The sequence below is a fragment of the Notolabrus celidotus genome, chromosome 1 (assembly GCF_009762535.1).
Source record: "Notolabrus celidotus isolate fNotCel1 chromosome 1, fNotCel1.pri, whole genome shotgun sequence".
Taxonomy (NCBI): Eukaryota; Metazoa; Chordata; class Actinopteri; order Labriformes; family Labridae; genus Notolabrus; species Notolabrus celidotus.
In genome coordinates, this window is record NC_048272.1 from 15,889,247 (window position 1) to 15,915,799 (window position 26,553).

At 37.9% G+C, this 26,553-nt stretch overlaps 3 protein-coding genes across 3 annotated transcripts in view; 2 read left to right on the plus strand and 1 right to left on the minus strand.

The window, feature by feature from the left end:
* The window catches only part of cers5 (ceramide synthase 5), a 33,219-nt gene extending 15,979 nt beyond the window's left edge, over positions 1-17,240 (plus strand). Inside the window, exons 2-10 of the mRNA XM_034687953.1 lie at positions 1,878-1,983; positions 3,913-4,043; positions 4,239-4,296; positions 4,406-4,456; positions 6,991-7,083; positions 10,307-10,435; positions 10,952-11,058; positions 12,026-12,182; positions 16,311-17,240. Of these exons, the coding sequence (XP_034543844.1) occupies positions 1,878-1,983; positions 3,913-4,043; positions 4,239-4,296; positions 4,406-4,456; positions 6,991-7,083; positions 10,307-10,435; positions 10,952-11,058; positions 12,026-12,182; positions 16,311-16,475 (997 nt within the window). The 3' untranslated portion in view covers positions 16,476-17,240. The remainder of the gene's footprint in view (positions 1-1,877; positions 1,984-3,912; positions 4,044-4,238; positions 4,297-4,405; positions 4,457-6,990; positions 7,084-10,306; positions 10,436-10,951; positions 11,059-12,025; positions 12,183-16,310) is intronic.
* Positions 17,241-17,284: 44 nt separating this feature from the next.
* LOC117815931 (cytochrome c oxidase assembly protein COX14 homolog) lies at positions 17,285-19,577 on the minus strand. Its single transcript, XM_034687964.1, has 2 exons — positions 19,446-19,577; positions 17,285-17,772 (listed from the first exon to the last, which is right to left on the minus strand). The coding sequence occupies exon 2, from the start codon at positions 17,760-17,762 to the stop codon at positions 17,586-17,588; it is 177 nt and encodes a 58-aa protein (XP_034543855.1). The 5' UTR covers positions 17,763-17,772; positions 19,446-19,577; the 3' UTR covers positions 17,285-17,585.
* Positions 19,578-21,011: 1,434 nt separating this feature from the next.
* LOC117812622 (pre-miRNA 5'-monophosphate methyltransferase) lies at positions 21,012-23,327 on the plus strand. Its single transcript, XM_034683514.1, is given in 4 exon segments — positions 21,012-21,267; positions 22,553-22,880; positions 22,883-23,020; positions 23,023-23,327. Coding segments are annotated over 4 exon segments (789 nt in total). The 5' UTR covers positions 21,012-21,048; the 3' UTR covers positions 23,127-23,327.
* The last annotated feature ends 3,226 nt before the right edge of the window (positions 23,328-26,553 follow it).

The window sequence follows — 26,553 nt, forward strand, 5'->3', positions numbered from 1 at the left end:
ATAAAGTTCCCATAATGAAGCAGGAATCCCAGAATCACTTGGGGTTTAGAGGAGCTCCCCCTCAGCAGACTTTTTTTGAAGGACTTATGCGACACATTAACCGAGCTCTCTGTTGATGTTTTCTCACTGGAAACAGAAGCACATAGATGCAGTGAATATTAGCGCAGAGAGGGACATTGTGTTTGAAAACTTCTCACTTCAAACAGCTGATAAGTGATGAGAAACTACTTGAGGGTACTGGGCTGTAGTAGTCCTACACACAGTTACTTGTGTCTCTATGGTGCTACAGTAACAGAAACCAGAACCCGGTTCACGTTGGTGGAAAAGGGGTATTCTTTCTCAAAACTGTGTTTATTGAAAAAGTGAAATAGAATATATATACATAAATCACGTTGGTCTTCCCTGGGCTTCCATCACTGCAACCATTCGACTCATTAGCCCAAGAAAGGTCTGAGACTCAGCCTCCATCCGTTGCAGCAGCGAAGCATGCATCTCCTCACTCTGCTGCATCATTCTCTCCTCCCGCTGCATCTGTTTGGTTTGTGTTTTTGGTCATGGTAACCCCGCCCCTCGCCCCTGACATAAGTGGTTCGCGGTTCTAGTCCAGCAAAGAGTTGAATCCGCTCTGGAACCAGTTTTCCGGGCTGGGAGCTGGTTTGTCGCAGGTGAAACACAAAAAAACGGTTCTCAATCTGGCACAGGCTCCAAACCGGCCCTGAAACTGCCTTGGTGGAAAAGGGTATACAGAGAATGTTCTGATGAAAAACCAGCAGTGTATTTAGATTTTTATATTTAAGTTTGAAAACATAAAACCAGAGAGGGATTTGGGACACACATTTGTTGGCATTTGAATATTATACTGATGATAGATATTCAAAAAACAACAGTGACCCTTTAGCTAGCACATAGTTCCTGTACCTTTTATGGGGGAAAGGAGGATTAAAAACAAAAGAAAGCCTTTCATCGTTTGCAAAATCAGTCCCCAAGTACAGGATGAGTCATACATTTAAAAATAAAATTCCTGGACATGACAAACACTCAATTATCAGTAAGAAAATACTCTATTTTGGCCTTTCGCTGGTCAGATATTGGATTAAAGATGATAATCCAAGCCAGACTTAAACTAGAAAGTTATGATAAGGACTCTAAAGATTCCCTGCAGGGCTTCTTGTTAACAAAAAAAAGTTATGAGTGCATTTAGAGTTACTCATCAACTATATGTTGATCTTTGAGAAACATATACAATAGTATGAATGCATTTACTGTGCATGAGTACTTTTTGAAACCTGCATTGTTTAAATTTGTGTTAATCAGAGGCCAATCTTCATTCCTGCATTAGTTGACAGTTTTGCATCTTCTGGCAAATTAGCACCACGTATAAAACACTGGACTCATCTGGCACAGTTTGCAGTGTATTATATGGTGCAACCTGCATGCATATGTGTAAGTATGAGCATCCAAGCACAACACAAACAAAGTGACAGCCCACTCATAGAAAAACATCTTTTAAACGTCTTTATTTTATTATCCAAGCAGCTCCGTGCTGCAGCGCCTTTTTGGTTTGTTTACCCAACTCTTGTCTCTGAGTTCCCATCTGGATCCGATATCCAGACACTCATTTTAAATCACATCTGCTGAGAATCTCAAAAATTGATCCATTCCTTGAAACATTTTTACATTTCAGGAATTTGACACATTATTACCAGTCTCAAAATCGCAAAGGAACTGTCCTCAACTATCTGATGGTGGATTGAATACCATATAAAACTGAGCTTGACCGTTCCTGTAGGCTTTCCTTTCAGAGCTGTTATGTAAGTTTTCAAAACATCTTGTGAGCCTTCATTTCACCTACTGTTTTTTTTGGCCCTCTGACACAGATTTATTGCAAGTACCTGCGCCCGGAGTCTTCATGTGCAGCCAGGAACTGGACGAAGAGCTCAGCCCAATGCAGTTCTGGAGAAAGTGTTTACATCCATCACACAGGTTTGCTTTCAGTCTTGACGTGTTCCTTCTTTTTATAGAGAAACGTCAGTAATGGATGATGTGCCAAATAATTCACATTGTGCGTCAACTCAGAAATGGATAGTGGTAGAAAGTTTGGGCTATGAGGGTCAAAGTTTGAGTTGAGATTCAAACACTGGATTAAAAAACACTTATTAATAGACAAGATTGATTATCGTTATTTTAAGAAAGTTCTATTGTTGTCTTGCCATTGATGTTGACCTGAATTGTACTTAGAGGATGGAAATTGTAAGAAAAAAGGGCTACATTAACATAATTGGGATAGCATTATATTACACAATTAGTATTCTGAAGTTTAATAATTAATGTCTATATTTCCATCTTGACCTGTGGGGGTGCATAGTGCAACAAACCATGCTTGTCTGAACCATAGATTGTATAAATAATGGACGTAGTAGCCTGACGTCACCCATCTTTGAGGCCAATCGGTGGCAGCAGCCATATTGGAAATGTTGATCTCAACATAATTGCTGTCGAGCTAGTATGACATAAAGAGACAGGCTTTGAGCCTCCTAGCCAACAGTAATTGAAAACTCGTAATCTTAATATCTTCGAAACTGTCGCCTTATGTAACCCCCCCATACAGTGTGTGCCGATCGAGAAATGATTATCCAGACTACACTAATTTTTTATACCAGGCTGTAAACATATTTATTATTGCCGTAGAGATCGTCTTTTTTGAATTTGTGTGTATATGGTTTCCGGTCCTCCCGGAGCCGGCCTCAAGTGGACACTGGATGAACTGCAGTTTTTAACATTTCCGCATTGGCTTCAATTCTCACGGCCGGAGGTTACCGATTGGTCTAAACCAGAGTTAAGTCAAACATATCACATAGTTGAATAACCTGAAAAATACAATTGGAGAATTTCGTAAATTCAAACGTGGACTAGTTTGAACGTAATTTCTAATTTATGATGGAGTTTACACTACAACATTTTGGGTGTTACACTCGCTGACATAGTTCCAACACAGGCATAAGTTACATCTTAAATTTCACACCTAGCTCTGAGTAGTTGTAAAGTCCTCTGTATGGCGCACTGTTTTCAAAGAAGGGATGATTTTAAGGATGAGGAGAAACAGAGAATTCAACCAGCTGTGATGGGTCTGCAAATGCTCTCCATGTTAGATTAAATGAATAATAAACGTATGATCATTCTGATCTGGACTGGCACTTATGTTTCCCAGGAGCGTAGATCATATACTCTGTACACATTTAAATGTACTGTTTTCTATGTCTTTGGTGGATAATTTAAATAAATAAAAAATTCAACTTCATATTAAAAAAGGAGATTTTTTTCTGCTAAAAAATGGACATCATTTTATCATACATTATTAAATGCAACGACCAATACATCTGATTAATTGTATATCAGAATATTAGACACAAAGTTGTAGTGGAAAACTTTTCTGATGCTAAATTTACATTCTTACACTACAGTTCCCTCATATTTCACAGGACAAAGAGGGCTAACATCTCAAGCCAAGGGGGAAAAAAACGATTACTTGTTCATGAAATCAAATCAGTTTAGCTCTCGACACAAAAAGGAAGGAGGTCAAATTGATTTGTGTGGCAGATTGAAGGAACTTAGCTTGTGCACAGCTGAAGTATGATGAAACAGTTAATTCTGACCTGATTGTAACTTTTGTAAGTTAAAGCAACTTTAACTGCAAACTTCACCCTGATCAGTTTAGCATTTGCTGACTTCACATGCTCTCACTGAGTCCGTCATCTGTAGATTAAAGCGCAAATAGTGACTCATCAGCAACATTGCGATATGCTAATGCTTGTACTTAATACTGTAGATTTAAATCTCTTCTTTCATCCTTGTGAGTCTCTTTGATCCAGCCTGAGTTGTTTCCTGTTTCCTCTCCTCTCTCTCTCTGCACAGAATCCAGACTCTCGCCACCTGAGCGGCCTTTCAAAGCAGCTGGACTGGGAGGTCCGAAAGATCCAGCGTTGGTTCAGACACCGCAGGAACCAAGACAAACCCAGCACACACACTAAGTTCTGCGAGAGCATGTAGGTCAATGCCTGTTGTTCCTCAGCAGGCTTGAGCACAAAGTGGTTGTGGTTGTGGTTGTGTGCAGGTGTGGTTTCAGATTGCTTTATGTGTGGTGTGACATTGTTAATGTTAAGGGTGTGCAGGTGGATTTAAAGTTGAATTTTTCACATGTTGTTCTCTAAACTGTCTTATTTTATATCTCTCACTTCTAGGTGGAGGTTCACATTTTATTTGTGCATATTTACATATGGGTTCCAATTTCTGTGGCAGGTGGGCACAAGTTTACTGCTAACATGATTGATACTTTTTTGATGTGTTTTTTGATTATTGTGGAAACAAAATCAGTACTTTTGTGAACTATTGTGTGGTTGTGTTTAGAAACCCTTGGATGTGGGACACTCGGCATATGCTGGTACGGTTACCATATCAGGTATGACTCAGTTTAAAACCTCTGTCTATATAATCCCTAATGCAATCTGCAGCTACAAACTCAGATCTCACCTCCAAGTTAAACCCACAGGATATGAACATCTACTGCAGTGCTGTTGTATTAAATATTAAGACTTTGACCGCTTATAAACTGGTGTATATGATCATCACTGTAAAGCAGACAAGTAGCTTGTGTTGACTTTTTCCTGTTCTTTTACCTCCTTACACCTCAGTAAACAACAGAAGAATTGTTAGCATATGTTTACTTTCACCTCACTACCTTTTACCGCTCCCTCTTTACTGTTCTTATAAAGATAAAAATGTGTCATAAAAAGCATTCACGTAAGTCAAATTTGTAACATGTACTTGTATTCCTGTTGTTTCCTTCATACCATAGAGGTTAGAAGAGTTATTATTTTCTTTCTGAGCCTTGATTGTGATTGGCTGAATAAATACTTTCATGTGAATAGATGTATATTTATTTAAAGCTAAAATACTGCGGAAAATTAACCAACCATCCAAGACATTATCATTGGTATTAATTTAACTATTTAAAGACACTGTGAGGATTTTTTAACAGTGTCACTTTAATTCAAGCCTCTTCATGACCTACAGAGTAAAATGAGATTATCAGTGACACGATTGGTTATTTCTTCATACTATATTGAGTGTCTGTGTTCAGGTCGGATTAAATGTTTGGCAGAGAGAAGTAAGTTAGTCAGCAGGAGGAGTTTTTTTACTTTAGAACATTTTATTTTTACATAACATTTTGTCCTCATGGCTGATACTGGAGCAGAAATAGTAAAAAAAAACGTAGGCTTTCTGTTGAGGTGTTGTTTAGACCAGGGGTCCCCATAATGGGGGTCGGGACCACCTGGGGGGTCGCGAGACACTGATGGGGGGGTCGCGATATGCCTTCCTAAACATAATAAAAAATTAGAATGATCTAAAATTGCATGTTTTATCCATTGTTGTAAACATACAAAATGTCACTAAATTTCAGATAAAACAATGCAAATAAAAACCATTTTTCCTGTACCCTGATGCCATAAGACCCCTGAGGAAATCATGCCTCCTATAGCGTTTATTAAATGAAAAGGAAATATGTAGGTTTTTGGATTGGCCTACTAGTTCTTGCATGCTACTCCGAGCAATATCTAACCACCCCAGGATAATGTGGGGTCTGCAGTCTCTGGCACTATTATATTTTGGGGGTCGTGGGCTAAAAAGTTTGGGGTCGCGAAACACTATTGGGGGACGCAAGATGTCTTCCAGCATGTTTTTATTTTGTTATTTTTAAGTAATCTAAATGAAATGAAGGACCTGCGGTAGCGCTCCGTCATTATTATTATTATTATATACGGAGAAAACTACAACCAGGGCTGTGCTAGCTAAAGAAGCTAAACTATTATAAGCAAGATTTGATGGTAATGCCAGTAAATGAAAGCTTCACTGCTCTTTGAGGACTAAATGGTTAAACTGTGTGCATTTGTATGTTATTGTGACATTCTTTGGGACACATGACACCAGAGCTGTGACAGGTAACATTAAACTGGTACATCTGGTCCCCCTTTGTAAGCTAACTAACGGTCATTAATCAGTTTACAAAGTTTAGTCGTTTTTACTTGACAGTTGATAATTCAATGTGGCTACAAACCAATACATCTCCTCATCACTGCATCCTGCAAAGAGTTGTCTTGAACAAAGAACAGTAGTATTAAAAAGAGGAACTGGGTTTCATTCGTTTGCTTTACATCAAATGCTCACTTTGGCAAGAGCCACATGATGACAAAGGGATCAATACAACATTAAAACTCCTCACAGTGCCTCTGAGATGTAATGTTTTTAACAATTACTCTGTCAGTGTTAAGCTATGTGATATCTACCACTAGGAATTAGTGTTATCCTTTTATACATTGTTGTCTATCTTTTGATATTTCCAGTTGCACTACACTTTTACCGACTATAATGTAGTGTTTAAATTCCCGCCTCATATTGTTTTGTTTAACTCAATGCATAAGGAAAAGCAGACTTCTCTTCCAGATCTAATCTGTCACAATCTCATTATTGAGAAATAGAAACACATCACAGTTTTATGTACAGCATTAAAACAGAGCTTGAAATACAAACCATTCAACTGGAGATAAAATCAAAATGTTGAAATATTGATATACCAGTGTTTCTTGAATAATTGAATAACAAAGGTTATTTTTATTTAGAAAGAAAGTCAAAGAGCGCTGACTTTTTACTCTACTGTTAAAGATGTCACTCTCATTAAGACTTAACTGTTAGTGTAGTTGCAGTCTCATTTTAAAGGTATTGGAGCAAAGCCTCTCATGCCTCATTGCCTCAGTAAATTTTGACATCAGGGTGATTCACTGGACCGGATTGTGAGTGGGAATGACTGTATGCCCAGCGGAGGTCATGTGTCGTTCTTTCACCCTCAGTGTTTTGGAGTATGTACAGAATATGTTCTTCTAAATTGAATAAACACTTATGTCGAATGCCTTCTTGTCCGACCATCTGTCTCTTCAGGTCATGACCCCGGGTCTTTACCACTACTACGTGACAGAGCTGGCTTTCTACTGGTCGCTCATGTTCTCCCAGTTCAGAGACATTAAAAGGAAGGTAAGAGGAACCACAGTGAATTTCTGTTAGGTTAGACCACACAATACACCCCACAACTGCCACTCCCAATGAAACACTTGTTAATACATCCATTGTTCCTCATGTGCCGATGGCAGAGAGTATAAGTGTAGGGATGACTGTGTGTGTGTGTGTGTTCTTGCAGGCGCATTTTCAGATGCATGCTTTGTTCCGAGCTCTTGCGTTTGTGATCATTTTTGGAAAGTCACATGGTTATGTTTTTTGGGAGGGCGAGGAGTGGGAGCGGGAGCGGGGCCTGGTGCTGCGCCGTCTGTGAATGCTTTGGATTTTCAGCACGAGGGCACCCGGTGTCATGTGAGAGCAGGACGGAGCAGGCCTAACTCAATTACAGAAATTCCACTGAACACCACCAACCTGACGGAGCTGGAGTTAGTTACAGCCACAGACACTCGGACTTTAATGTTTAATACAGCTAATAATCGAACTGTGACACTGGAACAGTAGGCCAGAACAACACTCACACAGTGGAGCTGATCCGGTGTGACATGTATAATCAGATGATTGTCAAATGGCATGTGTCTTCATCAGGCTGATATTAGAAATTACGCATTTATATAATCTGACTCCTCTGAAACTAAAGTCTTCATTTCACATTTTCCTGATGGCGCTCTCCCTTCCTTTAGCTGTGTGTTTTTTAACATCTTCGAACCCCTAATGCCAAATAAATCAGCATTTACCCCTGAGTTACAACCTACTCTATGAATCATTCACAACATGCAAAAAGGCATCTGTCCTTGTATTTTGTACATCTTATTTTACTACTCTGTGTTTTATTTTGCATATATTTTGACTCGCTCATGTCCGGGCCCACCTTCACACATGCAAATACTCCAACAAAGCAAGTTCCTCACCAGGATTTTTGCACACAGTCTTGGATACTCTGGCCCAAAAAACATTTCTTCTCATAGTCTACAATAATAAGAGACAGTCCAATGAAGAGTCTTTATGATTTAAATGTTTGTATTCATGCCGGTTTTATACTGTGAAGATAATCTGAACTCCTGGGGCGCCGTTGGCCTAGCGGCCTAAGCACGCGCCCCATATACAGAGGCTCTAGCCCTTGTCGCAGAGGTTTTAGGCTCGAATCCAGCCTCGACCATTGACTGCATGTCATCCCCCACCCTCTACTCCCCACATTTCCTGTCTCTCTTCAGCTGTCCTATCTGAGAAAAGGCAAAAATTCCCCCAAAAAATATCTTTTAAACTCCTAATTGAATAAAGCTATTTTAAAAGTCTGTGTCAATCAATTAATCAATCAAGCTTTATTTATAGAGCACCTTTCGTACACATCAAATGTAATTCAAAGTGCTTTGTAGTGATAATCAAATATATAATGACTAAACTTAAAACAGAATGGATTTAGAAGTAGAGACCGATGCACACCACTTGAAATAACTTGTACATAAATAAACAACAAAGGGAAATAGTTAAAGATAAAACATGACCAGTTAAGACAATAAAATGGGTAAAAATAAAATCTAAGATAAATAATCACCAATGTGTATACAGGTCGTAATGAAATATCCATGTTCCCTGCCAACATGATTTACAAAAAGGCCCCCTGCTGCATCGAGAGGTTTGTGCAACCCAGGACTGTTGTGATTGGTTTAGAAAATATAAACAACCTTAAGGGAGCAATGATTCAGTGTTTTCCTTGCAAGGATCTTGAGGGAATATGTGCAAATTATGTTCATGGCATTTTTCAAAATATTGAGTTACAACATTTGAATGTTCATTAAAATAAAGGAAATCTAAAACAAGTAAAAAAAAATATCAAACAACTAGACCTCATCATATTTAATTTTAATCAATCTGTCTTTATTACTGAAGAGGATTAGGGCCCCTGCTAAAAAAAAATTTAGGTAAACATTTTTTTGTTATTATAATTCTGAGAAAAAAGTCAGAATTCTGAGATTAAAGTCAGGATTCTGACTTTTTTCTCATAATAATACTAATAATACAAAAAAATGTCCCAGTGGCCCTAATCCTCTTCCGTACTTGTTTTATAAAACGCCAAATCACAATAAACATTACCTCAAGATTCTTTACAAACATAACAGGTCTAGACCATACTCTATGTGGATTTATTAAAAAAAGACCCAACATCAAGACAGGGTAAGATCCAGTCCCCTCTTACAGACAGGACTCAGTCTGATCTCATCTTAATCCAACATGAGCAGAGCACCTCGCAGTATTCCTTCACTTATTGTATATCATACCTTTGATACAGCTTTGTGTTGGCACAGAGACACTGTAATTAATCATATAGCCTGGAGCACTCACTCCTCACATGTCTGTCTAGTCAAAGTATTGTCCTGAAGCCGTGCATATGTTTGAATTATTTTTTTACTTTGCATGATTTGCTTCATAGACTCTGATCCACAGTCCACCTTTCCCTCCATATAATGACTCTTAACACAAAGTAAAGTCTGTATTGGTGTAATAGCTGGGGCTTGTTTTGTCAGCATTCCAAAGACTGAATTAAGTTTCCTGGAAAAAATCACCTCAGGCTGTGACTTCTTTTACATCATTGAACATTCATTGAATGAATGTGACCTATAATCTGACTTAAGCACAGCTACGCGGTCCGTATGTTTATTTCCTTCAATTAAAATGCAGTTTTTTTACTGTTATTGTATTTTTCTATTATCCTTTTGTGGTATTTAACCTTAGGTAAGGCAGACAAGAAACATATTTAGAGAAAGAGGTGCAAGTCTAATCCACAGTATCACCAGAACGCCCCCACGTGTCAGCTTTGAATTTTCTGTCAAACTGAAGATGCGCTTCAGCAATCAATCAATCTTTATTTGTACAGCGCCAAATCACAACAAACGTTATCTGAAGACGCTTTTACAAACAGAGCCGGTCTAGACCACTCTATTTCAAATTATGAGCAAGGACCCAACACCAAGACAGTTGGTTACTATGTTTAGTAACTTTCAATGGGACAGGTGGAGTTAAAGTAAGTGATGAGGGGGTTGGGGGGAGGGGTCTGCCTCCAAGACCCTGACTGGTAGATGATTTCAAAGGAGAGGAGCCTGATAACTGAAGGTTCTACCTCCCATACTACTTTTAGAGACTTTAGGTACGACCAGCAGGCCTGCATGTTGGGAGCGTAGTGTTCTAGAGGGGTAATAGGATACTATGAGCTTAATGACCTCCTTCCCCCTCTTTCTGATTCTAGGACTTTCTGATCATGTTCATCCATCACCTGGCTACAGTCAGCCTGATCAGCTTCTCATACGTCAACAACATGGCGCGAGTGGGAAGCCTAGTGATGTGCGTGCATGATGCCTCTGACTTTCTGCTGGAGGTGAGCAGTGACATGGTTCTCATTTGAATTACATTGAAATAAACATTATGATATTTTAAACGAGGAGCTACAAATCAAAAATCCAACACTTTTAAGTTTAGGGCATCATGTTTAACTAAATGAAATTGAAAATTGAATGATTGTAAATTGATGTTGTGTTACCAAATTTGTCCCTATGACACCTTCTCAAGCTATAATAGAAAACCTGTCCACCTGCTTCTCATACATTATACATCATTTACAGCCTTCTGGTTAAAATGAGGGAGGATTTGGTGAAATGTGGCTCCTGAGTGTATAAGTCGTTATATAGTTCTTTCTCTTTAGGATATTGTAAAGCACATATTTACCTGATCAATGAAGATGATGTGTCATTATTATCAGCCCCTGCCATTTGGCTGAAATCCAAACAGATAAAGATCGTTAGTTCTTAAATTAGACACGTTGGTAGACGGCTATGCTCTACACATATGTTGTCATGAACTCTTTTGTCACATCTCTTACTTTCTTCCCCTCCAGGCTGCCAAGCTGGCCAACTACACCAAGTACCAGCGCCTATGTGACTTCCTTTTCATTGTGTTTAGTGTTGCGTTCTTCATCACACGGCTTGTTATATTTCCAATATGGTGAGTTTGCCGTGCGACCTGCAGTCTCAGAATAAATATCAGGTCTATTCTGCATCTGCAACAATCTTTATCGATCGATGGTGCAGGAGTATAATGCAAATAAACACCCACCTGATCAATTTTAGCATTGACATGTTCAAATTACATTTATATGCATTAATAATGTCCCAGCTGAAGCTTTGATCGAGGCTGCAACCTGGATAACTATAGATGTTTTTGAGCTTTGTTTCTTTGGCTTTAGTGAGCTGATCTTTCCAACAGAAGTTATTCCAGCACATATCCTGCAGAGGTAATTTCTAACACTGAACAGAAGCGCTCAGACTTCACTGCAGTTGTAAAATTCGCCTGACTTTGTTGTTAGAAATACTCCTAAAGTAAGATGTAACAAGCCAGTTTGTAAATCAGAGGAGGAAACTTGCAGCACCCTTCAGTGTCTGACATTATTTTACACCGTGGAGATCCTCGCTCATGTTTCAAGTCTGGAGATGACTCATCCTTGACAGGGACCTGTATGTTGAAGCTCAGCCTCCAGAGAGCCAGACAAAAGGGAACCGATCATTGGTGAAAGTAACCTGAGCAGCTATATTCAGTGTCTTGGTGTGGATGAGTGATAAAGCTAGTGTTGCCGTTCAGCTATCTGGACTGAAATCCAAACCTCTGCTGGGGGATGTGGGTCTGCTGACAACCTGTTGTCACTCACCTGAATTTAAAGGAAGCATGACCTCACCTACACTCACTTGACTGTACAGGCGATCCATGTAACTCCCCTGCTGAGTTGTCAATGGCACCCAGATGAGAGTTGCAATCTGTTCTGTTATAATTGGCCTCATTGGAGGAGTGCTGATGGAAGTACTGCTTAACTCTTTTTCCTCTCTCTGGGATAAATTATGCACATGTAAATGAGTATGCACACGATTATAAGTAAATAATGTGCTCTTACACTCGTGTGTGACCTTTTGTTTTCCAGGATCCTGAACTCCACTATGTTTGAGAGCTGGGCCATAGTCGGGCCGTACCCGTCCTGGTGGCTCTTCAACATCTTACTGCTGGTCCTCCAAGTGCTGCACATCATCTGGTCCTACCTCATAGCCCGCATAGCTCTCAAAGCTGTTCTACGAGGAAAGGTGGGTCAGAGCAGAAACCACATCTCAAAGCATGTACAGTTGCAAGAAAAAGTATGTGAACCCTTTGGAATTACCTGGATTTCTGCATAAAATGTGTTCTGAACTTCATTTAAGTCACAACAATAGACAAACCACGTCATGTAAACATTCACAGTGCAGGGTGGAAAAAGTATTTGAACCCCGAGGCTAATTACTTTTTTAAGAGGTAATTTAAGTCTGAAGTCCAATCTATAAGAAGAGATTAACCCTAACCCCTAACCCCTAACCCCTAACCCCTAACCCCTAACCCCTAACCCCTAACCCTAACCCTAAACCTAAACCCTAACCCTAATCCTAACCCTAATCCCAGTTTTGAGTTTTCTATTCTCAAGAAGCATTGCCTGATGTGAACCATGCCTCCATAAAAGAGCTCTCAGAACACCTACGATGAAGAATTGTTGACAATAGTTCCAAAGGGTTCACATACTTTTTCTTGCCACTGTATATCATTTCAGTTTAAAGAGGTAAAACTTTGCACACCTGATGACAAGTCTGTAAGTGAAGACCATGAGCCAACTAATCTAGGGCCAGCAATCTCATGCATACAGTGTTTTTACAAACGCAAGTCTGGGAAGTTTATTTTGAGTAGCGCTTCAGGACAAAGACCCAGACATCAGGTAATTTGGATTTGAATAACAAATTTAAAAAATAAATCTCTGGATTTAAACTTTCCTCATAATTATCTCAGAATTTAGATGATAAGTCAGAGTGTAGGAGCTCTTTGTTTCCAAAGATAGAAATGAAAAAGAAAATATTGATTTCTCGCCTCTTTATGGTGAAGATGCACTGCTCATAGTTTTTCTATATGATAGTTACATTTATTTTAGTTTAATTTTGGACTTTTGGTCAAAACATTAAAAGATGTCCTCGGGCTCTCAAGCTGTAATATTACAATTGAATTCTTTCCTGACATATTGTAAAACAATTAATTGTTTTTGTTTTTTTTTATCATTTGCTGAATGAACCATCAGATTAAATAATCAAAGATCATAGAGAACTTCAGCCCCTCTGTAGTACATTTCATTCATCTGGGTAGACCATCTAGTTTTTAATGCGGTCCTCTGTAAAGACCTGCTGAGGGGTTCAACATCATACATGTGCAATTTTTATGTGCAGTGTAATTTCATGAATTTTACTGGAGCTAAGAATCCAACAAAGCGACGTAGATTTTAAAAAATGAGGTATATTACTTATGTGTCTGTACTTAACTTAAGTTTTTATCTTTCTTAAAAACATCTACTTCTCTACATTTTCTGAATGAATTGCGAACCTCTACTCCGACACGTTTTCTTACGAATCTGTCACTTCCTCATATGTGAACTGGAGGAAACTAGGTCTCATGATTTTTGATTATTGGAACTGAAAATACAGTGATGAATAATAGAAATGAAGAGGTTACAAACTGAGGGTGGCAGAAAGACACCATCACAGAAGAAGAATATTGTAAACACACTCTTCTCCTTCTGCTTCGCTCCATTCAACGTCACTTCACCGCTCTCTCTCTTTCACTTGTTTAACCAGTCACTCACTACATTCTCCCCGACACAAGTTCCAGCAGGAGGAGAGGAAAAACACAACTCAATTTCTGATTGTTCCAAAACACTTGTCAGGGTAAGAGATTAGACTCTAGAGTGACTTATATGAGAATATGAACGCTTCTCCTTATCACAATCGTTTGTGCCTTTGATCACTGGAAACAGATTCCTCAAAAGATTTTAGATTCACTAACTCACAGTGGTCTTTTCTCAGGGTTTACAATTATCAAAGTCCTGAACACTTTTTTTTTTTAATAACATAATTTATTTGTATTTTAATGTTTGATGTTTGAAGTACAAAAATGATCAGATACCTATTACTCAAGTCATTTTAAAACAGCATACTTTCACTTTAACCAAAGTTCTTTCTGGTTTGATATCTTTACTTTTACTCAATGTGGCTTTCTGCTACTTCATCCACCACTACCTACTGACCCCACAACATTTACAACATGTTCAGTCAAATCTCTGAGCTGAATGTTTTTAGAAATCACATCACAGATATTTTCGGTGTTGAATTTACTGCTTCTACTCTTTTTTCTTTTTTACCCTGACTCTGTCTCTTGTCTCTGCAGACGCTGTTTGTTTTCTCTCCCTCTGGATTGAGAGAGGGAGATCCTATCTTTTTGTCTATCTTTGTCCAGTGAGCCCCTGCTCCTCTTCCTCATCTGCTGCTCTCACTTTCTGTGTTTGCTTTGTCCGCCTGAGACCTTTCACCTTCTCTGTTGCTGCTGTAAGTTTTCTATTCTTTTCCACTCTTCCTCTCATATCTATTTAATATCTCTTTTTATGAACGTTCAGTGCTGTTACAGAGGTTTGGTTGCTGCAGACTCACTGACAGACTGACAGTAGTCAGAGTTGTAGATAAGTAGTGTGGTAATAGTGTCCTGAATGTCAGGTATGCTTAACTGTTTCTCATTAGGGAGGAGTGTGTTGGAACTGTATTGCACCACCACCCTGTGGCTACGATGAACATCAGTGATTTACATATATATTATAGAGCTGGTTTTAAGAAATCGATATTGTTATTTTATTTGACACAGCAACCAAGCCATACTGACTTCAACTTTTCAACATGGAGATACTAAATACACCTGTTATTACACATAACAGAGTCCCTTAACCTGTGGCTTTTGATCTAGTAGTATGACACCAAATAGTCACTCACTGAACAAGTGTCTGATTTAAAGGTAGTTGAGCTTACTTTGCTAGCTTTCAGAGCTGGAATTGAGTGTCAGAGCAGCGAACTGAAACAAGAAATGTTTTTCTGTTTTGTGGTCAAAGACACTTTAAAACATGACATCAAGCTGTTGTGCTGTTTTCAGACGTTATTCTGTGTAACAATGGCTTTAAGAATTAGGGCAGAAGTCTAGTCAGTGGGCATCCCTTGTTCATTCGAGCGAGATTTTCCAGTCAAGTTATTTATTTATAAATTAAACTGAACAAGACCTCCTCATGACCAAAGTGTGGCACGACCAAAACAGGCTGTGAAATAGAAAAAACATCACAATAAAATACTAAAAGCAGTGAAATCTGTGAAACCATAAATAGAACAATAGTAAAAACTCTTTAGTCAGATCACTGTGTTTTTTTGTCTTGTTCACATCCTGGGAAATCATCTTTTGACCTTCCACATTCTTCTTGCGACCTGTTGTGCGTATCCTGACCCTCACACTGGGAACCCCCAGACTTAACTATAAGTTGACAACACAATGAATACGTAGTTTCACTCTGTTGTGACTCCTTTATCTCTTTATTGAACATTTTTCTGTCTCTTTAAGAGCGACTGGGGAGCACTCTAGACTCAGGACACTAATAAAATTGTCCTCTGTCGTCACTTTGGAATTAAAGCCGAGACAAAGTAGGGTCTCTGAAAATGACTGTGCTGCATGTGAACTGTACTGATGTTATGATGTTTTGGTATATGAGATTAAAGAAAATGTTTCTATTGTGAAAGCTTTGACTTAAACACACAGTCAACTTGTTAGCAATTAAAGACAATGCTGCTAAGAAGAATTATATTCAGTTGTTTTCCAATTTACCAAGAATAAGAAGGTATGAAAAAAATCCCTTAATGGTCCTTTAAATGTACTACTCAAAAAACTGTTCCATGCTACTTTGGTCGTAATACTTTGGTGAAATGTATTTAGTTTTTTCCAATTATTATTTTTGAGTATAATAAATAAATAAAATGTTAGAATATTAAACAATTTGGGACCAGACCTCAGGTTAATAACTTCACATATTCTCATATGTACTGAAAAGTTTTATTCAAGTTTCTATGCTTAAATGTTCCTTCATAGTGGGACAAAAGAGATCAACATTAATGTGATACTTGTTTATAAAATGGGGATCAAAATAAAGTGTCAAGCAGCATATGAGTGGTATTTCAAAAACATTTTAAAAAGATAAGTTCAAATAATGTACACACAATAAACAAACAATTGGATTAGCCTTTTATATGCTGCAATTAAAAACCTGAGTCATCTTTTTGGTTTGGTTTGTTGGTGATGTTCCTTTGTTAATCCTTTTTCCTGTTTTATCATCCTTCCAGGTGTGCAACGACGTCCGCAGTGACATTGAGAGCACCTCAGAGGAAGAACCAGACACGCCCTCGGGAGGACTTAAAGCTTCTCCTCACTCTAACAAAGGAGAGAACGGCACTAACGGTCACTGTGCTGCTGCCAAAGACCGGGTTCAAAACCACAACAGCTGGTGACACAAAGCCTGACCCTGGGAGCCCCCTGCAGTCCGTCCCTCATATGTTGCTGTCTTATGACACTCCCACACTCACACCCTGCTATCCACTAACAGTGAGTGCACACAGATCAATACGAGATGAACTTAAAGGTGGATGAACAGACGCTGACATCTGCCTGAAGGAGCCCTGTGACGAGTAAGACAGCTTCAGGAGGTGACATGTAAAAGCTGAGATGGAAATCAGTTGAAGCGAGTGATATGCATAGCCTTGTGTTTTTAAATGATGGGATTTATTTGCTGCCAGATGTTTGTCGGTTCAATGTTCTCTCCCAGTTTTATTGGTCAGATGAACTTGATTATTTTTATGTTGAGGGTTATTTCACACTGGGCAGAAAACTGCTGCTCCAGGGGCTGAAACTTTGAAGTGTGTTGCGTGAAACAGCGGGTTTTAAACAAAAGTAGAAGTTGTAGCTGTGGTTTTATCAGCTCTTTAAAGAAGGGCACCTGTTTGTGTGTGAATTACAACACACTTAAAGTTTAACAGCAGTGTCTTCTGCCCTTTTTAATCTATGTAGATTTAACCCTCACACATTGTTTGTGACTTGTTTGTGTTTTACTGTTTTTTACTACGACTTCTGAGACCAAATTTGTATGAAATTGTTTGATGTCACTGCCTATAGAGGAATCCAGGTATAGGGACAATACCAAATGTCAGGTATCATGTTCTCACTTGAGTGCCTTGTAAAAAAAATATATTTCCAAATATATTCTGTTTTAAAAACACGTCCTTCTTGGTGCAGTTGTGTTTTTAAAAAATACAATACACAGTTTGTTTAAAGGCATTTAATTTAATATAGTACAAACAATTACAGCCATCTTCACTCCTGAAACGGTTCCAACCCAGACACGGATTCTACACAGGTCAGTGATGCAAATATGTTCTCAGTAAATTTGCTTGGTGAAGCTCTTATGACAACGCACTTCCTTGTGCGAGCCCAATGCCCTCACTGAAATCAGACAAACGTCCAGGGAAGATTCAACATCTTCATGATTTGGTGATGGACGAAGAAAGAAAAGGAATGGGAAATGTCCACATCTGTGCAAATAAAGAAAAGCTTTCCTTTCAGTATCAGTCTTTGATGACTTCTGGATCCTGGTTCTCTGCTGCCAGTTGAAGCTGTTTCTGCTTCTGCATGTAGCGGTATCCTCGCATAACACAAAGGTAACCACCGTAGGCCGTCAGCAGCATCATGGAGGCTGAGAAGGTCCGATAGCCGATGTCAGCCAGGCGCTTTCCAGTGATCATGATGAGGATCCTGAAAGAACCAGGAATGATAAGTCAGAGCAGATTCTGCAGGAAAAAAATACTGAACTGGACCGATGTAAAGTTAACAGTTAAAATAATATAACAACTTTTATTTATGTAGCAGCTTTAAAAATATATGTTTACAAAGTGCTTTAATGACGAAGCATGGCAAACACTAAGGAGGAAGACAAAATAACGCAAAAACTGAAAAAAAAAATGCAAATAAACAGAATAATGTGATGCAACACTTAAAGTTTTTCTCCACATACTTGGGTATGGGTATGAAAAGGACGATTTAGGGGCTACTAATGTTATGTCAATATTCTATGTGATTTGGCTGGTGTGTGAAATCATCACCAGATTTTTGCTAATGAGTGTCCAAACTGATTTTACACCCATATTAAATTAGATTTCATGTGGTTATTAAATCCAGGAAGTGCTTTGATTCCATTTATGCTTAATCTACTCACTGGCATTTGGTCTTAATTTACCACTTAACAGTTTCTCAATACAGCTTACACAGCAAGATTCTACATCTATATTGTATTTTAAAATTATACAATATATTTTTTATTTTATTTTTGTATATATCTAATATATCAAACTATAATTTTTCCAAATAAGATAAAGGTTTTATCCACTTCTCTCTTGTAGACTATGTTGTTTGATATGTGAGTATGAGCTTCCTTTGTTGGCTTATCAGAAAACAACTTGTTCACATTATCATGCAGAAAATTACCTTTAAAACCTGGGTAAAACTTTACAATAATGGAACAGTTTTCTTAGCGAAATAATGCTTCGTTCATGTTGAAGTAATGCATGACTCATGATGAATTTCTGTATGAATTATTAATACCTGTTGTTCACCATGAACTAATAATCCTGTCACTGTGACTTCACGTAATGACAACGTGTTTAATACATCATTAGTTAAGGTATGGTAAATAACAGTTACTTCATACATCAGTTCATATATGACCAAATTTGCTGGACATACAAGGTTTTTTTTAGTAATTGATCCATACAGAAATTCATCATGAGTCATGCATTACTTCAACATGAATTAAGCAGTATTTCTATAAGAAACCTGTTCCATTATTGTAAAGTTTTTACCAAAATCTGTTATGTAGTCGATGAAACACATGTCAACAAAAACTGGGAATTTTTTTTTTCAATGCAGAGCTCAAAGTGGTACCTAAGTACTACTGTATTAAGACTATTTTTCCACCAATGAAGTGAACATCTTGTCCAGTTTATACAAATGCTCATTTTATCCTCAAATTACATGTAATCGGGATATGAAACACTGGCTCACGCTGAAGTTCAACTGGATGTTTTTGAGCCTTACAACTGCAATGAATGACACAGTTTTTTGTACTTTCTAATGCTCAGATCATTCCATGCCACCATATTAAAGAAGATTAGATAAGAGTCACAGTTGCACACTTCTGACACATGAACAGTCACTGCTGGTGGTGAATAAACTGAGGCTTCAGAAGTCTGGATGGTAACATTATTCATCATCTGCGCATTAAGTTGTAGATGTTGTATGTGGCTTTCTAAAAATATATGTGCTCCCACTCTTAGTTTGCAGTCTGCGCACAGAAGTAGACAGATTTATCGACGTATAATCTCACGTTTTCCTCTCATGCACCCTTAGAGGATAAAACATGTCTTTCTTACCTTTAAGTTTACAAAAGGGCAGCGAGAACAAGTTGTAGAAGGTGTGGGGTGTTCAATGTCAGCACGCCGACACGCGAAATAAGCACATAAGCTAGCTAACCTTCGCTTTCGTAAGGTACGGCAGCCCGTGAGGGACTTTCCGGTATTCTGAAAGAAAACTGGTGAGCAGAACTGTAGAGCGCCCCCTACTGACCTGGAGGACAAACAGTTAATATTCCCCGAGTACACGTTGTACACTCTATGGTTGTACACTACATTCAGTGGTGGACAGTAACAAAATAGATGTAATTAAGTACATTTTTTGAGTATCTGTACTTTACTTGAGTATTATTTTTTTGGGAAACGTATTACTTTTATTCCACTACATTCAGAGGACAATTATTGTACTTTTTACTCCACTACATTCAGAAGACATTATTGTACTTTTTACTCCACTACATTTAGAGGACAATTATTGTACTTTTTACTCCACTACATTCAGAAGACAATTATTGTTCTTTTTACTCCACCACATTTCTATCAATGCTCTAGTTACTCACTACTTTTGCTTTGAAGTCAGCTCATGAATTTCCTTCTCTTTTCTGAAATCTGATCCCTAAGACAGTAAAATGTGTTTGTGTAGTTCTGTTTGTCTCAGTGATTTAGTCATACCTGTATATCGTGCATCTCCAAAGCAAATTTCACTCAGATCAGACAGTTCATTTAGATGAGGTAATGATGGCTATGATTCTCCACCTGAGCACCCACGGTCATACCTCAGCCCATGTTAGAGGTTTTTGAAATGAAGAATGATACATATCATTTGAAATGTTCACCCTGTTTCCCACTCTGCTCAAACATACAAAAATTCACAGTCCAACTTGAGAAAGCGTGTTAAGATATGTAACATTTGTTTAATTCCAGATGAACATTTAAAACTAAGTTGTCTGTGCTTGGAGTAACTTAGTTTCTGTTTTTATTCCTTGGTATATTTCTTAGAGATTTCAAGTAATGCTTTCTAAATAAACATGATGTAACAGAATGCACTCCTATGTATTCTTGAATGCATTTTTGTATTTTGAAAATACAACGTTTTGAGATTTTTAAGAAGTACTTTGCATACTTAAGTATTTTTAAAAGGAAGTACTTCTGTACTTTAACTCAAGTAATAATCTGACAGAGCAACTTTCACTTGTATTGGAGTAATATTTGACCTGGAGTATCTATACTTTGACATAAGTAATGAAGTTGTGTACTTTGTTCACCACTAATTATATTATAGCTCTAAAATTCTCAACTACAGTCCGCAAAATGCACATGAATTCAAAGGAATGCTTTATAGAATAAAATTACTTTATATTATTCATGTTTTGATAGTTTAACTAGTACAATGAGGAAATTATAATACATAGTCAATGATGGAGCCCCAGTTCAATGCACATGAGGTGGTCCTTGAACTATATATTTTTTATTTGATATTTCCTAACAACTTCTCATCAATATATTAAAAGAATCATTATTTAATAAATCCTCACAGCTGATTATTTTAAACCGACCAATCACAAATATGACAAGTTGTCACCCGGAAGTACATGGGCTCTTACCATGGAGGCGGGGCTTCTAGATGACTACAATGGCAACATGCTCGATAAGTGACTCCGCCAATGTAGACGATTTGAGCAATGATCCAGGCGCCGCACGTTATGGCAACTTTATAAACTATTACACCTTCAATCCGCCTGAAAACCGCCTGAGTCTGATTCCAGCTTCCCTCCTTAAGGACTTAGGTTGCAGTGATGTTCAGAGAGACACGCTGATACTGGACGTGGGATGCAACTCAGGGGTAAGAGACTCAAGAGCCAAACAGATCCACACACTCTATACAGCATGAGTTGTTTTGATACTAATACTTCCCTTTTAACTCAGCCTTACAGTATATGGTTGGTGTTTTTTAAAGCAAACTCGAAACCTACCTTTTTAACATATTTATTCATTTATTCATTTATTTATTTATTTATTTATTATCTAGATCAAATTTTGGGCACTTTTATTTTATTTATTTATTTACTTTTAAGTTTTATCTTTATTTTTTAAGTATGGCATCTTATTTTCTTTTAATGTTTTAATATATTAGTGTTTTATTATCTTAGAAATGCATTTTGTTTTGGTGATTTTAATTTCCTTCCGTGTTGAGTTTTAACATCTTATTTGACCTCCAGTGTTTCCTCATTAATATACCATGTGAGTGTTTCCTCAGTTTGTTCAGCAACATCTTTTTTTATTCTGTATTGATTTATTTTATTTGTATTGTTTTTATTACTATTGTTGCGTATATTGTGTTCTTAACCTTAGGATTAGTGGAGTGGGTTTGGGGTCGGGATCTTTTTCTTAATTTATTCTATTTTAGGTTGTTTTTTATTTACAGAACTTTTTGTTACAATATCATTGTATGAAAATTGCTTTATAAATAAAATCTGATTGATTGATTGATTGATTGATTGATTGATTGATTGATTATATTCACATGTTCCAACATAGGAACATTGGTGCAACTTAACCCAAAGTGTTCATGATGTAAAACCTGTTTTCATGTTTAGAAATAAATAAATAAATGAAAATAAAAAAGAAGTTGCTGAACAACTGAGGAAATCCTGTCATTATATCTATCTATTAAGATGCTACACTAAAAGTAAATACAACAGTAAGTAAAACAAAAATAAAATTACAAAAAATAAATAAATTAGTTAATTAAAATAAATAAATAAAAAATGACTGAACAAATATAGGTATGTTGATAATAATTTAAAATAGGACACTTAAAAAGTGACTAAAATATGAGCTATAAAATAAATAAATAAAGTAAGCTGGAATAAGACTACCATAAGAATAAGACTGCGTTAAAAGTGAGACTAAAAGGAAGGACTTGAGTTTTCTTTTAAAAATGTTTCATTGATCGGTTGTAAGACAATAATGAGAAATCACAATATCTTATTAACGGCAACTAAAAGATGTCTCTAAAAGGAAAGAAGCAGGAATGATTAATATTTTTGAATTATGACATGATTAGGACTGTAATATACTGCCATATCTGCAATAAACCAGTCTTCTTTGTTGTTCACCTGTGTCAGGATCTGAGTGTGGCTTTATACAAGCACCTGGTTCTGGGTCCTGCGTGTGCAGAGTCGTCAGAGAAAAGGAAAGTCCACCTCCTGGGCTTCGACATTGATGAGGAGCTCATTCAGCGGGCTCAGCAGGCCAACCCCCTTCCCAACAACATCTCCTTCATCCCTCTAGACATCACTCAGGACACACAGCAGCTGCAGGACTACCTCATCAAGCATGGCAGCTCCCACTTCCACTTGTGTGTGTGTCTGGCCGTCACCATGTGGGTCCATCTGAATCATGGAGACGCCGGCCTGCTGCAGCTGCTCTCTCATCTTGCCTCCATCAGCCAGCATTGCTGGTGGAGGCGCAGCCATGGAAGTGCTATCGCAGTGCAGCCCGGCGCCTGAGGAAGCTGGGCCGCTCTGACTTTGAACACTTCAAGACCCTAAAGATCCACGGGGACATAGAGACACATGTTAGAGAGCATCTGGAGAAAACTGTGGCATGGAGCTCATACAGAACTTTGGTGAAACGACGTGGAGCCGGAAACCAATGCTTTTTAAAAGAGAGGAGACTAAAGGGACAGTTCAACCCTAAAGTCATTTTCAGGCACATGTGCACCATATTATGTAATCCAAGATTTTATGGAAAGATGAGAGTTCATCTTTCCAGAGGAAAGTAAATTCTGCATGAAATGCTTTGGTGTTTATGCTTTTAAGATGTTTGAATTTTTACCACAAACTAGAGATCAATGAATGAAGAAAACTGCAGATCAATAAACTTGAAACTGAAAGTTGGCATTGATTCTTGTCATAATTCATACAATTCCCCAACCATGAGGAGTCGCTTTAGATATTTTGTTTTATCCAATTTACAGTCAAAATCCCTAAGATGTTTGGTTTCAAATTCTGAAAAAATAAATATTTATTCAATTATTAAATTAACAAAATACTTTTTATTTAACTCTGTAATAGCTCTAGAAGAAAGAAAAAAGGTCAGCTGCAGCAAATTAACACATTTTCAGGTTGTTTATTCTTCATGCTGTTGAATTTTTGAATTAACTCAATCATTTAAAAATCAGAAAGTGTCCTTAATATTTGATCTGAAAAAATCAAAATACTTTGAACTTCTGGGGGAAAGTTAGGGGTGGAATTTAAAGGTTGAGTTCGAAATATTAACTGGGTCTGCCCTGGACTCCAGATTCAAACCTGGAATCAGTGATTCTGGACTCAAACAGTGATTGGATGAAAGTATTACAGCAGTTTGTGCTTTGAACCGCAGAAATAATTTAGACTTCACTTAATAATTTTTCAGATATGTACAAACCAGAGAGTATACAAAGAAAGATTCATTTGGTACATTTTTTATAACACCACACATTAAGGGCCTGTGCTTTCAGTCAAATCAGTTCTGCTGGAGATAGTGTGGAGACATGGATGCCAATCACTCCCACATTTTCTGGATGTGTCCAAAAGTAGTTATTCTAGGCAAATATATCGAGTCCCTAATGATGTAAAGGTCCTGTATTTTATGTATTTTTCTAATGACTATGTCATTAAAAGGATAAAAGGACTGGTGTTTGAGTCAAACACGGTTGTGTTTGTAAAAAAGCAATAACAAGGAAATTATCTGACCCTGAGGTTAGAAATTCAAACTATTTTATTACTACCATTATTATCTTTATGTACGGCACTTAGGGTCAAAGTATTATTGTCTGAAAAGGGCTTTACAAATAAAGTTTGATTGACTGATTGATAACCTTGAGGTGAGGAATGGATGGACATAGTTCAGGAAATCTCTGCAAAGGAAAGGACGACTTTCTCTCACAGACTTAAATTAAAGGAACAATTTGTGCTGAGAAGTGGCAGAGACAGGAGGGCACTCTATTTAGACAGGAGAGGGCTCAAAAATAATGCACATAGATACACTACTAGTCAAAAGTTTGGACACACCTTCTTATTCAATGTTTTTTATTTATTTTAATTATTTTCCACATTGTAGTTTAACACTGAAGATATCAAAACTAGGAAATAATATGGTTCTGCCATAATATGGATTACAACAGTAGTCAAATAGGGCTATCCACTGTGTGCTAAACCTACCTCCGAACAGCACAACTGATGGTCTCAAACACATCAAGAAGGCGTGTCATTCCACAAATTAACTCTTGACAAGGCTCACGTTAATTAGAAACCATTCCAGGAGACCACTTCATGAAGCAGACTGAGAGAATACCAAGAGTGTGCAAAGATGTCATGAAGGAAAAAGGAGGCTACTTTACAGAATCTAAAATATAAAACAATTCTGGTTTGTTTAACACTTTTTTGTAAATTAAATAATTCCATGTGTTCTTTCATAGTTTTGATGCTTTTGATATTAATCTAGTGTTTAAAATGATCAAAATAAATACAAACCCTTGAATGAGAAGGTGTTTCCTAACTTTTGACTGGTAGTGTACATGCAAGTTCTTTGTCTGTGTGTATAAAATGAAAATGCCCCAAGAAAAGAAGAAAGTCTTGATGTGAATCCAGCTGTCTGAACTTCAGTGTTCAATAACACAAAACTACAAAATTAAACTCCAGCACGCCTCGGTAATTTTCATCATTTAATTACAGAATACTAAAAATAACATTACATAAAATGTCTTTTTAAAAGAAACCATTGAATATTACAAAGGTTGTAAATTTTGTAAAGTTAGGATATAAAATCTTTGAACAGTGGTGCATAATTGAAAAGAAAAATAATTTTCATAAAATGTATATATTAACTGTTCTACTACATAAAAAATGAGATGGACACAAATCGCAGACAGACGAGATGAGTGGACACCGCCATTACCGCAGTGAGCTCTCCTTTCCAAGGAAGAAAGACTTGAGATGCACAGCACACACCACAATCAGCTTCAGTTCTCAAGTGATGTCTATGTTCAAAAAAAAAAAAAAAAAAGGAGGGGTGGATTTACAACGGAGGAAACGAGCTCCAAAGACTACAAAAAGTGACTTGGTGGCTGCTCCCAATATTCACACACATCTCGACTAAACTGGCCTTGGTTCCATAGACACACACTGTTTTTCCACAGGTTTAAGCTGTACAAAGAGTTTTGAGAAACCTCATACTTAAAATTCATTCCACCAAGACAGGGAAACGACGATCAGCCAGCTTTCAGTGTCGTCACACAGCCATTCCTAAATCCTACTGTACAACTGGTCAGTCAGATCCACTGAAAGCTACCATGGTCACATAATTCAACATCAGGAGGTCAAGGAATTAGACTATACACAAGAGAGGAGGGGGGAAACATGCATATTCCAACAGTGTGCTTGCTTTCTTCCTCTTCTTTCTCAGATTCACCATGTGTCACTTCACCATGAGCCCTTGTTAAGATGTTTAAGCCACAGATTCGCTCAGAAAGAATCACCCATCAAGGACACTCGGAGCCAGTTTGGACCACGGATGTCCCTCCACGTATACGACACACTGGCCAGTCATGTCCACACAGAGGTATTTCATTCGCCTCCTGCTGTTCGGGAGACGTGTTGTGTCACATTTTTGGTAAACAGACACAGGAGGGGAGAGGGGAGTCAACAGTTTATTTAGGTGTTCTTTTAAAAAATGTCCAAGATATGGTTTGAATTAAGAGTTAGGCTGAGTGGCAGAATCACGGTTCCTTCTGTGCAGTAGTAGTGGTTTCATCGGCCCATGAAGACCGGGTGGAGAGATGCAGAGAAAATGAGGGAGAGGGGAAACAGACGATAACCCAGAGGACATCTCAGAAGACAACAGAGGCATTTAAGGAGGAAAACGAGGCGACAGAGACCAGCGGAGCTACTTGGTTTGGCTGGTGTGTCGCTCAGACAGCTGGAGAGTTTCTATCAACAGGGAAAGAGGAGCTGTTGCTGCTGCTGCTTATCGTGTAAGCTAATAATGCTGTTTAGGTTCAGATGAGTCCCCCTGAGTTAGTGCACACGTCAGAGTCAGGCAGGCCGAGCCCGCTTGTTCGTTAAGAAATCCACAAAAAGAAGCA